The sequence below is a fragment of the Corvus brachyrhynchos genome, unplaced genomic scaffold, assembly GCF_000691975.1.
Source record: "Corvus brachyrhynchos isolate BGI_N302 unplaced genomic scaffold, ASM69197v1 scaffold126, whole genome shotgun sequence".
Classification (NCBI taxonomy): Eukaryota; Metazoa; Chordata; class Aves; order Passeriformes; family Corvidae; genus Corvus; species Corvus brachyrhynchos.
Genome location: NW_008239283.1, coordinates 3889881 through 3903417, shown reverse-complemented (window position 1 = coordinate 3903417; position 13537 = coordinate 3889881). Strand labels below are relative to the sequence as shown.

General features: G+C 39.8%; 1 protein-coding gene across 1 annotated transcript in view; it reads left to right on the top strand.

The window, feature by feature from the left end:
- Positions 1 to 245: 245 nt before the first annotated feature.
- Positions 246 to 13537, top strand: part of R3HDM1 (R3H domain containing 1) — a 51694-nt gene continuing 38402 nt past the window's right edge. The window contains 4 exon segments of the mRNA XM_017740162.1: positions 246 to 454; positions 1312 to 1522; positions 8394 to 8435; positions 8881 to 8970. Coding sequence (XP_017595651.1) covers positions 1352 to 1522; positions 8394 to 8435; positions 8881 to 8970 — 303 coding nt within the window. The 5' untranslated portion in view covers positions 246 to 454; positions 1312 to 1351.

Genomic DNA, 13537 nt, shown 5'->3' with positions numbered 1-13537 from the left:
AGGAATGCCAACAAAATGTTTATTATGACTACTTGTTAACTTTGTAATGCAGAAATGTCTTGGAAGTCCAATGAAACTGTTACTGATGGTTGATAATGCAAGCAGGATGGATATGACAAATGCTGGTTTCTTCTTTCTTTTTGGTTTTTTTTCTTAAAATGACTATTTAAGCTTTTAGATGTCATGTTCCATCTACCCTCCCACAGCAAATAAAAGTATAATGCATTTCCTTTGTTGATTTTCAGGCATTCAAAAGGGATGTTCTTGCTGATTCAAGACAAAATAGTTCTGTCCAGGACTCTACACTGGGGATAAGGACATGGGACTCCTCCTGCCAGATTCCAGATGGTTCATCACAACTGACATCTTGGCTGACAACTGTGAAAAGGATCTTCGGATTATTCTATTTTATTTTTGTGGGAGACCACAATCCCCAAACTCTAGGACATATCAGGTACTAAATCAAATACTAAGCTTTTCCATAACATTATTGGATTGTTATTTGTTTCTTATGAAGGACTTTAGGCATTCAGATCTTTATTTCTTTTAGGAAATGGAAAATCCTTGGTTTTACATCTTGCACTGTAGCTGAGTAATGACAAAGAGTTGTGTTTCTTATTTCCTATGGAAAATTTGGAGTTTAATCATTAGTTATCTTTATATAGTATTTTAAGTTGTTATTATCATAAATTGTAATTGCTGATCATAGTTATTATCCTAATTACCAAATTGTTTCTTTTTTGTTGCTTTTGAGAGAATGCTTAATTTTATTAAGACTAGTTTTGCTACATTTGTAAGTAAGATAATTCTTGCATTCAGAACTTGTCCAGTTATTACCTGTCAACAAGGAAACTTTAAAAGTTCATGAAATTTATGAATGTTTGCACACTTGGTGCATTATGATTCATCTATTTACTTTCAACCCTTTTAAAATAAATCTATATGTAATTTTCTTTTCCTTTGAGAAAATCATCCCTTGTTTCTGTTGGAGCCTAGTTTGATTTGGAGTATCTGAATGTCCAGGTGTTCATTTTTAAAATGTGGAAGGGAAAAATCTGTGCGTCTTATCCAACAGTGTAGCTCTTAATTCTTGTTTGTCTAGATGTCTGCTGTTACAGGCCACTGATAAAAGTGGTTAAAAAGAAATCACTCCCTCTAATACAAGACAGGAAAAAGTGTCATAGCAGAGGGTGGGGGGGGGATCCTTTTTGTAGCAAAATCATGTTTATTTTGGGTAGCTGTTTAGGTATGTGTGGGGTTTTTGACTAATTTTAAATTACTCAATAATCCACTTTTTTTTTTGTCCTAAAGGTTCCATATTTCTTGTAGAATTTTAAAATAACCTTTTCTAATGAGGATGTCTGATATTCTTACTGTAAAAGATGAAACTGATGCAATGAAGGGTTCAGAAGCTGAATTTAAAGATACAGACCCAGTTGAAAACCTTAAAAAATCAGGAAGTCGGGAACAGATTCAAGTGGAAAAGGATGAAAATTGTCCTGATAACAAAAACAATATGCCGGTAAGAAGCTTTTCACTTTGTTTTTCACTAGTATATCATGTTAAATAAGTCTGTGTCTTGTTGTTCTGCATTCTCTTGATCCTCTTATATGTTTCTTTGGTGCAGTGAGGAAAACTTGGCTGGTGTTAGGGAAGCAAGCATGATGATTATTGCTTCCTCTCTCCTCCTTTGCCCCACTTCTCTGTTTATACTCATGTAAATATGACTCAGTCATTTTTAATTCTTTGAAGTAGATGAGTGGTTTTGCTGGGAACCAGACAATTTGCCCGTGTTTGTGTTTCCCCGAATGCATGTGTGAAGTCTTTCATTGTAGCAGAACAAGGAACAAACTCAGACTGGCTTTTGCTGTTGCTGAATCCTGACAGAGTTTGAAGCTGGGCTGTGTGCGCTGAGTGTTGCTGCTTTGAACAAGGTGCTGCAGCTCAGCCTGGCTCTTGAGCTGTAGCACTTTACAGGTGGCTCAGGTCTAGATTTTCCAGCAGAGCTGTTCAGCAGAAGGCTGAAGTAATCAGGTGTAGGTAATCCAAATCCCCAGGAGTCAGAGGAATCCTGAGCTGAGGACAGCAGGTCTGGGTGCTGCCCCAGCCACCTGCAGAAACCCCACAGGAGTGGCAGAATGAGCTGGTGAGCATCATCCTGCCTTGGTGGGCAGCAGGGACTCCCTACACCTTTCTCTCTCTAATCTTCACTGCTTCACAGCTTTGGTACATGACTTTTAGGTAGGAAAGCTGAGGCATGTAAATAAATGGGTGGCCTTTGCAGGTGGGAGAAGTACCTATAAGTTGTGGCATCACATTTCAAGTGAGAAGGAGGCAAAGCAAATAGTGTGAAAATACCTTGTGTCAATGGAGAATGCACTGATAAGGAAAGGTTAGGAACTTGTGGCAGCAGATTTAGTACCTCTGAGATTGAGGTGTGGGACAAGAGAGCTCGCTCCTGGCTCAGGCTTCCCACCTGGTCACTGAGGACTGTAAGCAGCTCACATGAGGTGAGGAGTTCAGGAAAACAACTGAAGACTTCTGACACAACCTACAAAACAGGCCAGATTTGTAAAATGAAACACAGAAGTTTGTGTTTGGCAAAAGCTATAGTTGTCTATAGGTATTTTGTGTCTGTGGGTTAATACTAAACAATTTTTTATAGAAATCCTGATTGGGATCTGAGGGATTCTCTTGTGCGTTGCAAAAACAGGACAGTAGCTTATTAGATTCTTGTTATTGAGATTTGAGTAGAAGGTTCTTTGGGGAGTAGTTTTGTTCAAGACTAACAATTCAATATTCCACTGAGTGAAGTAAGCTTTATCTGCTATGTTAAATTGCCTCCAGATAAATCTTGTAGACCACTGCAATAACAATAGTTTTACACTTTAATATCTGCTGGCTTTATTAAGGCTGGCATCAGTGTAAAAAGATAATTTTATGGAAAAAATAAATCCTTGAAATGAAATACTTCTCCTGTAGCACGAGAAATAACTGCTACTGGAAAGCTGGGAGATATTATAGCTGAGCTGGTATTTTCTTTAATTAATGGAATATTCTAGTAGCGAGCTTAAAACTTAATCTAAGGTTTCGTTATTTTCATACAGTTCAGTAATTTGGAAAAATCTCATTCACATTTTCTCATTTAACGAATTTTAGTGTAGGAAACTTCTGTGGGACTCAAGTGGCAAATAAGAAATAAGCCTTCCTGCAAACAACTGCTGCTGTCTTGTCAGAGTGCAGAGGAATGAACCTGCCAGTGCTGCCAGAGGCTGGGGGTTTGGCAGGGGGTTGATTGCTTGGTTAGGTGCTTGTGCAGGAGCAAGAGCTGCTCTCTGAAATAATTATCTCACATCCACAAAATGAACTGGACACTGCGTGGTGAAGGCTGTTGGATGGAAACAGCTTTGCTGTCAGTGCATTTAGTGTGGTGTCCAGGAGTCTCCATCAGAATCAGAGCATTGCTGTTACATGAGGAGTTTAATTAAAAACTGAGGCTGAGGATGCAGATTTCTGGAGTGGCAGGAAGACAGTGAGTTACCAGGTGAACCTGGCTACTGTGAGCAAGCACCTTGCAACAACTGAAATCAGTAGAAGTTAATGTCACTTGTACTGTGGAGGCTGCCACTGCAAATATATGTCTTATATTTGAGAATTTCTCATTTAAAGCATGTTTTATGCTAAAATACAAAACAAAAGTTTGGGGTTGTCCATACTAGAAAACCCTTGTGGAACAGTAGCAGTCAGCAAGTTTTTAACTAACGGATGGTTAAACAGTTTGATGAAATTTCAGTGGACACAGTACTTGTCATTAAGTGCAGGTTAAATGTTATTGTGGTGGTGGGAAAAAGAGGAAAGAAATTGCTGAGAAATGTTAGAAAAGATTATTAGAAACTTACTGGAATTTGTTGTGTACTTCTGCTTACTAATTGAGTGCATCAGAGGATGGGTTGGGCGTGGGGGTTGCATGGGAGTTGTGTTTGGCTTTCCTTCCTACGAGCAGAATAGGTTTGGTACCTACTGACAAACTATAGTCACATTCCTGAGTACAGTTATCACTTCATTTTTGACTTCTTTACAGCCAAGAAAGAAACAGGCTATGAATTTTCCTCTGTCTAAACTTGATATGGGTTGAATTCTGGAACTGCACAGTTCCAGAAACTGATGATTATATTTTGAAATGTAACTGTGGTGGTAAATTCCAGATTATTTTGAGGTTGTGCATTAGTAACTGATTTGCTGCTGTATCTGCTATTGGAGGTACAATGTGAAAGAGGAAAATACCTGATCAGAGTATATGGCCAGCACTCCCAATTTCTTTAAGCAGTGCAAAAGTAGTGTAATTGATACAGAGATCATTTCTAAATTGGCATATTTGCAGTGAGGTTCAAGTGCCATTTAAATGGCACTGCAGACAAGAGGCACTGTTATGAGAAGTACTTTACAGAAGTCATGTGCATGTCAGCACTATGGTGGGTTTTGTGATGAAAAAGGTTTTGGCTCACCAGTCACTGTTGTCTCCTACCTGTTCATCTTATCCAGGCCAGGTGACAACAAATGAATTCAGAATTAGCTTGAATACAGGCTCTGTGTTGCCTCTGTCTCTGGGTGGTGAGACAGGCAGTGTCATCCACTGTAACGACAAAGCAGCAGGAAATATTTGCAACAAATTAAAGATCCTGGATTTATCCTGCAAGATAGTAACTTATGCTTATTATTAGGAAGATTTCGCTTTTAAAACCCAGAAAAGCCTCATGGCATGAGCACAGAGTTGTATGCATCTACTGTATGATAAGGGCAAGGCAAACATTGTGTTAAGTGTGTATCATTCTGATTTTGTTTTATGCTAATTAAGCAGATACCCTTGTCCTTTGGGGGAATTAGATATTTTTTTACTTAGCAACTTGACATCTCTCTTTCTACAAGTATCTTCCTTCCATACTAGCACAAACCTTGGGCTTCTCTCCCTTGTTTCTCAGGTAAAGTTCTCTGAAGCCTTTTTTTGCTTCCTCCCCAGCTGTTTTGGTCTTGTCAGGATTTACCTGGTTTTGTCTCCAAAATATGTGATGTAATACTTTTGAATAGATAAATAATCAGGCAGATTCTCTGACTGTTGAGCTGCCTCCATGTCCAAGGGTGAAACTATTTTTCCATCAGTCATCCTCTACTGTGTCATGGAAAATTGCTGTCACTGCTCACTATTGCAGGACAGCAAGTAATCATGGGCCACACTGTTCTTCCCCTCAGCATTCCAAAGCTATCCATGGTCCTTGGGACTGTAACACTTGACTGGATTTAAAATTGAGACCTAATTTTGCAGAAAGGTAAAAAACTGAATGTCCTTAGAACACTCTTTGTTCAGGTTTGTCATGTTGTGCCTATCCTCAGAAATGCCCAAATGGTACTTCAGAAATAGAGCCCCTTCTCACAAAACCTTTCACACGTCTGAGTTTGCCATCTTGTGCCTGACCTGTTTTTATCCAGCTTGTTTAGACAGCACAGTGATGACAGAGGAAGGCATGTAACAGCTCCAGATCTTTACTTTGCATTTAGTATACGTGATCTGGTGAGGTACTTAGGAAAAAATAAAGTAGGCAAATACTCCTACTGCAAACCTGGATATTTATGTTTTTGATAAATGCTATCGTACTTTCCTTTTTATTTTGCAGTTGGAAATGTAGCATAGCAGTTGGTCTTAAAAGTTGTGTTTGTGGGATTTTATCAAAGGCAAGAACCTAATCATTATTTTCAATATGCAATTCTTTGGAATACTTGCTTTTAAACACTGTCTTGAAATCATGCCCATAATGACTATAAATAGGGCTTTCATTAACACAGTGTTTTCTCAAGGCAGTAAAAGTCTTTGAGAACTGCAAATATAAAGAAATTGCCTAATTTGCACTCACCAAGGATTGCATATTCTAAACTAGCTAGAAATTCTTTTTCACAAATGGGGAGCATAAAGATGCTCTGTAGGCGCAAAACTTAGTATATGCAGAGAAATTAGGACAGAGATGAAATTGATGGGCCTGAAAAGAGAGAAAATGTGCATTAACAGCTCCAATGTGCATTGGCTACCTACTTCCTGGAATTCCAGTAGAAGTGGTGTCATTCTCTGTCAGTGTGGTTTTGTCCAAGAAAGCAATCATTGGATTGTACCCACCCATCTTCAAGCTCTGAGAGTGCAGTTGCTGGTGGTACCAGAGGACTTTGGGGTTTGGATTTCCAGGCCGTCCTCAGCTGAGCTGTGCCTGCAGTCCGGCCGTACCAGCTTTGTTCCAGAGCTTCTCACCTGACCCCTGTGTGGTGCTTACTGCTCACAGTTACAGCTGGGGTTTGCGGGCTCGGATTTCGTGTTTTGACATCTTTAAAGTCATACAGGAAAGCCAGGAATCCACACCTATCCCAGGAGTGTTGTACAGGGCAGTTGTTTCTAGATGAAAAGTTTGAATATGATGGGTGGGGTGATACTTGTAAGTATCTGTAAGGGAAAGCCTCCCGTCTACAGTGGCCCCCCCAGTTCTCCCCAATATTGTTGGTGTTGGTTTAGTCCCAGCAACAATTTCTTCTCTTTTTTTTCCAAATCACTCTTAAAAATAACTGAAATGTGTGTGACTTACCTAATTAGAGAGCACTAGCTCGATATCCTGTATAACTGGGTTGAATTCCCCCTTGTGCCCTATGAAATGCTGGATCTGGGGTGTTTGTTTCCATATATTCTTTTGGCTTATATACTGGCTTCAAAGCTTCCAAAATTTTGCAAAAGATAGGCAATTGCTCAAGTATAGATTATTTTGCCTCTTGACAGTGAACTGAGGACCACTGACAGTCCTGATTTGACTTGAAATGTGCACTGTTTGTTTTGAACACACCAGCTAATTGAAGCTGGAGTAATTGATAGGAGCTTGGGAAATCATCCAGTTTTTGACATCTAGTAGCTTGGTGTAACAGAAGCTTTTTCGGGGATATGCAGTGCCAGCTTTCAGCATGCAAGGAATGCTTTCAGAGGAGATGATGGAAAGGAAAAAACATCTTGCAGGCAACAGAAAAACTCAAAGTCTCTGTATGGTTCCAGGTATGGAAGCATTTGATCTGTCTTCTCTGCTCAAAATCTCAGCAAGTTTCCTTTAAAAAGCTGCTGATGAGTTCAGTTAGTTTTCAGTGCAGCTATTTTAAATGCTGTTACATAGTGAAATGAGCTTAAATGAGCTCCCCTTCTGCTGCTCCTCAGCTAAGCTGGTGCAACATCCAAAATAGACATGTGGGATTTGAGGAAAATGAGAGAAAAAGCAGTTCTGCCTTTACATGGCAGAGCTCTTTGCTGTAGGTGAGGTGTTCTTTTTAGCAATGTTGTATGTCCTGCTAAGAAGTTCAGGCACTTGATAGACATCTCCTGTGAGCTAAGGCAAGGAGAGCTGCATTCATGGAGTTTTCCAATGGAGTTTCTATTTATTTTCCTTTTAAAAGGAGGAAATATTGTCCATTAAACAACATTTGAAATTACATTAATGATGTTAATTTCTCCTTACAAATATTGGGCTTGTGCTCACTAAAACCAGTTCTGTTAAAAGCTTGTCTATTCATCAGTTTTAGTTCTTCAGGGAAACCAGTACTTAAATTATGTGATGCCACTCTAAATGTTTCTATTCTTGTGCTACTGGCGCTGGGGGTTTAGTTAGTTTTAACTATGCAGTTAACAAAATCATTAAATGCTTTTGTTGATTCAAATGTACCTTTCAGCTATGCATACTGTAGTAAAAGCCTGGTAATTTTTATTTTTTGAAGGAACAAATTAACAGAAGAAGGGCTTTGGGGAGAAAAAGGCAAATTATTGCATAATAAGTTACTAAATGAAAGAAAAAAAAAAGATCAGTAGCCCATTTTGAAATATACTTTTAGAGGTCCCAAAATGAAAGGAAAAAACCCCATATGTCTTAAGCTGCTTATGATAAGTCATAATTGGTTATCTCTTCCCGTGGTAGAGGCAATGCTTTTCTTTTTTTAATATCATTCTTCCAGGTAGGTTTCAGGAATAGGAAGAAAATTTATAAAAACCATGTCATGTTGCCAAGGAAATTAGGAAACAAGAATTGAAAGTGTAGGGAGCTGGCTGTGAGAGTAAACTGCTTGGATCCCACTGAACAAGGATAATGTTTGGTTCCTGTTAAAGTGCTCTAATGTCTATTGTTGATAAATGAAGAAGGGAAATCAAGGACAAGCCTGACGAAAGTGGGAGAGCGCCTAGTCCGTCAGCCAAAAGCACCTGCTGTTCCTTTCACAGATCTGCCCGTGCCAGTGCTAACTGTCAAAGCTTTCTCTTGTACAGACTTTTGCATTAACAAACTTGTGCCACTGAGTTTAATGTAACCCTTCTCTGTTGTGCCTGACGCCAGCGGCCAGCGCAGTCCTTTGGACAGACAGCCAAAAGGTCCAAGGTACGGTAGCCCGGTGTGCTGGCATGCGAAGGGAGCCCTTCATGCTTGGTGCAGCTTCGTTACTTTGTGGAAAGTGCCTTTAGTTTTATTTTTTGGCATTGTAGCTTTGTTTTATTCTGTTGGATTTTTGTTTTGCCTAGTTGTCTGCTTTTGTGATTTGCCTTTATATTTTTGGTGGCTTTTTATTGTTATGGAGAGAAACTATTGCCCAACATTTTATTTACTTTTCATTAGATGTGCTCTATTGTGCTGGTAGTGCCTTCAAAATCTGCAATTGCTTGGGTATTTTCATCCTAAAGGGAATGATTTATTCTGTTGAAAACTTTAAAAATGCAGTTTTCAGCCATTTTGTTTTTCATATAATGAATGAAAAAATAAAGGCTTATGGTATATTTATATAATCTTTTATAAGCCATAGTTTTTAATTTTACATACTTTCCTTTAGTCAAACACAAAGTTAAAGTTAGTTCGGAGCCTTGCTGTATGTGAAGAATATCCACCACCTCCCACAGCTGAAATATCACAGGACCTCCAGGTAAAAATCACCTTACTGAAGTTTCTGGAACAATTTCAAGTAACTTGTTGTTCAAAAGAAAATCTATTGGGTATTCTTTAAATATGTGGACACCATGTGGTTTTAATTTTTTTTTTAAGTACAGATATAATAGAGGTGATAATATCAGAGGCAGAATTTGCTGCTTTGTTTTTCTGAGCTCTACTAGTTGATATCTGTGGACAGAAAGAGGGGCTTTGTCAGTTTCTTAAACTTTTTAGTCCTACAGTGCACTTGAAGGACTCTTAAACTGCTTAAGTGCTGTCTGCAATCAGTAAGACAGAAACATTGTGATTAGTATGGAGCATAATTTATTGGCTTGATATATTTTGGAAATGGAAACAGTTGTGATTTCTGGTGTTGTAACTGAATTCCTGCATATTAGTCCAAATTGCTGGTAGGTCTGTAATATCTGCCTGAGGTATGTCTGAATTAATCTATAAAAATGATACAACACACTTAAAGAAGTTCCTACATGCTGAACAAAATATGTAAAATTACTTTAGAGAATTTAAACAAAATCCAAGTTTCCTGATTTTACCTCCATACCAGTCTGTATTTTCAGAGCAAAACCCTACTGCTGGCTTTAGTTCTGTGTATGAGTGAGGGCCATCAAAATGCTGGTTTTTTTCATGCCTATCAGAACAGAAATAGGCTTTTGCTGTTATTGAAAAGCTTCTAAACTGTGCTTTCATGAAAACTCTCACTTTGGTTAAGAAGGAAGCAGTAGAAAGCAGGCTGTGAGGGGATTTTGCTGGAGGGGTGGTAATTCAGTTCTGGGGAAGGATGGACATTGAGAGCTCATGTAGGTTTTTGTCAAGCTAATTAAAATTTTTTGAGATTGAAACATAGAGTACCTAGGTTTGGTATTTTTTTTATTCCTTTGGAAAAATAAGAAAATAGTATTTTTGTAGGCTTTCACTAATACACCAGAAGTTGAAGTGTTTACTAGAGGAATTCAGAAACTGGCCCTGCTACTTTAATGAAAATCTAAGTCATATTCTGGAATAGGTTGCAGAGTAAAAAGATTAAAAGCCAACAGAAGAGCTATTGATGTTTACAATGATTTACAGTCCTTTTGTAATGTTTCCCATAAGATAACAAAATAGACTGAGAGATCTGGTCAAGCTGAGCTGTGCAGTCTGAAACAGTGGGGTTTAATTTTCTCAGTCACTGTGGCGAATTACAGGAAGACAGAAGCCTGATCTGGTGGCCTGTTCATCCATATGGTGTATTTTCAACATAAGAGGCATTAGGATTTTCCAACCTCCAGCACTACACAAGACCATGTGTTGAATGGTTTAAAGTCAGACATTTATGAGAAATGTTCTCCTCAGGTGGCATTTGTGGCCAAGTCCTCTGGGAATCTGTCCTTAGCTGTGTGCTGCCAGGTGGCTCTTGAAAGGAATCCCTACAGCAGTAGAAGGGATGTCAAGGCTGGTTCTGCAGAATGAACTGAATTGTGTGGTAATGTAAGTTTGTACAAAAGGAATACCATAAAGCAGATTGCCTTAAGAACAAAATTAGAGCTAGCTGTGAGTTTTCTTTAGAAGCAGTAATGTAGAAGAAATGGCTTATGAATCCCAATAGCTGTGCAGAGAAATGACTGCAAGAACAAATTTAGTTCTTCCCTGGAGGGTGGAGAAATGTGTTGGAGAGTTAGAAGTGGGAATCTCTTACAAGTTCTGGTGCTGGAGTGCACATCCTGTGGGGCACAGGTCCCCCATGACCCTCTGTAACAACTCACACAGGCAGTTTCTTCACCCATTTGGCCTCCTTTCCCAAACAATCTTAGAGAAAGCATGGAAGAGTTCTTAATCAGTGCCAGCCAGCTGCTGGCTGCCTCCAACCCCACACTCTGAAGCATTAATTGTGCTTGGCATGTGTGGGAGCTCCAGTGTCTCAGAGAAGGAAGAGCATGCCTTGCACAGGTGTCTCTGGCAGCAGGGGAATTGCCTCTGACGCTTCCCCTCCCCTTCCCCTCACTGCTCTGTTGTACCCGTGATTGCAACTAAAATGTGGCTTCCAGTTTTGTGTTAATACTTCATACGGATTTTAAGACACAGTAAGAATTAAATTCAGGATAATGTTGCTGCTGATATTTGAAGAATCCCAATTTTTGATTATTAAGAAGTGTTAGTCTTGATAGGATGAAAAATATATGTACTCAACTAGGGACTGGTGTGAGTTTGGGGATAACTCCATGGTCTTGTCTGTGACTGTTCATCAGTCCCCCCTTCACACCAGCAGCTCCAGCAGGGTGAAATTCCTGACACAGGCTGGTGTAGGAGGCACTTAGCCAAGGCACTCCTGGCACCACTGGCTGTTTCTCCTCAGAAGGCTTTGATGGAAGAGGGTGACAGACCAAAGAAATTGTCTCAAGCAGATCAATTTATTTTCTGATCTGTGTTTCTATTTTCAATTGCAACATGAAACAGGATACTGGTTCTTCCTGAGAAACCTAGATAAGAGCCTTGCATATTTTTAATCCTTGTTAAAAAGCACTGGCAGCCCTTTACTAAAAGGTGCTGTGAAATACAAGCTTACAAATTTATTGTGAGAGGAAGAACATAACTGTGGTATGTTTGATCTTTTATCTTTGTAACACTAATTCTATATTCTCTTGCCATCAGTTGTGTAAACATCAGGTTGTTCTGACTCTTATGCTCCAATACAAAGTACAAGCACTAGTAAAGGGTGATCCAGTTCAGCCTTTTTTAAGGAAGAGTTGTTTTCATATGAATGACAGTTGTTATTATGGGTAACAAGTAAATAAACCTTCAAAACGTTGATCTTTGTAAACAAAGTAAAATAACCTGATGGAGAGGAAGTGGGGGGAGAAGGCAAAGGGCTATAATGTTAGTATCTATTGACTTATGTTGGTTTTCCTGGTAAAAAGCCCAGTCTCAGGCTGTAGGGCTTTCAGAAATATTCTTACCTTTTTCCCAAATGTGTTTAGGTGGTGGGATTTATCAGGTTTTGATGGTTTGGGGTGTTTGTTTGGCTTTTCCTTGTTTAATCAAAATTTGATGATAATTTCCTCTTCTACAGTGAGGGCTTGGGATGGGTGATCTGAGTTAGGGCAAGGAGTCTGTTCAGTCCAAATGCCAGCAGAGACCTGCTGCAAACAGGGTGGGATTAAGAGAGTTTTATAGGGGAAGAGAAGTTAAAAGATTTTTCAGCAGCTTTCCAGTCAAGTAGGTCATATTTAATTAGATGCTACAGTTTTTATAGCATGAAATCACAAGAAAGTGCCCTTTGGTACCCAGTTCTGGTGTATCACACTTTTAAGTAGAGCTGGTGGTAGTAGCAGAACTGGCTGTTCAGATGGTGATTCCTTTTTTTAGCTCTCATTGGGGAAGGAAGTATGAAAATGATTACTTGCTGAGATCCTTTGACTAAACTATTGCTGTATGCATTACTTGGAATGAGTTTAGAAGTTGGCAGTCACTTTCCTGGTGAATAAACATCAGATGATGAAATTTTCCTTAATTTACTGATAGTTTTGTTTTCGTTGTTGGTGTTGTAACACGGAGGGTAACACATTGGTGAATCCAAGTCAGGAATAATTTCTTAATAAGAAAAAACATTTCTTTCTTGAATAAAGGTTACACAGCTACTTGGTGAATGGTAAGTGTAGTGCATTTTATAGTGACAAATAAATTGGTCATTTGAATTAGACCCAGGTTTATGAGGTAAGGAATGCAAAGACTGGTTCTGGTCTCCTTAAGGTTTGTAGCCAAGTGAATTCTCAAGACTAGGAAAGAATCAGATGAGACAGTTCCTTGCTGGTGACTGGGGATGGTATTTATCAGATGTGGTTATAGCCACTGTCCAAAGCTGAGAAGTCTTCATTCACACTGAGATGCTGTTTAGTGGGTGTTCATGAATTAGGAAGTTTAATTGGAACATTTAGTGTGGGGAAAAGTCATAGTGAAAGGGAGAGCTGGTAAAACTCTTGGGGTTTTTTCCCTCATTTGAAAAGGCTGTTGCCCCAAAGCTGCAGATGGGAACCACTGTTGGAGCACAGCCTGGGTGGTGCAGCGCTCCTGTTGTGCCAGCACAGGCAAGAGTGGCTGCGGGCTGGGCACGTGAACAGGCTCCAGCCTGGTGGATCCTGGCTAAATTTAACTCTGGCTGCATTCCATGGGTGAGATCAAGGCTGTGCAATGACACAAGAGCAGAGCTTAGAGCAGGGGCCTGGATGTGGGTGAGAATGGGCTTGAGGGAAGAGTGAGGACTTGTGTGGGAAAGGATTAAGGTGCAGGGCAGAAGAGGGATAGGCAAGAGTGCTTGAGGGGCAGTTCTCTGGATTGGGAAGGATTAGATGTTCTTGGGAATGTGGAGGTGACAGCATGGACTCAGCTGGCATCTGGGGGAGCAGAATTGACATTTGAGGCAGTTGAAAGGTGACAGGGGAGTCTGGCTCTGACAGGACTTGGCCACTGCTCCTGTGGAAGTCCCTCAGGCACAGTGACTCTATTGCTCCCAAACTCCTCAGGTCTGGCTGTCTGAAATGTGTTGGTCCTTCACTGGCAACCTCCGGAAA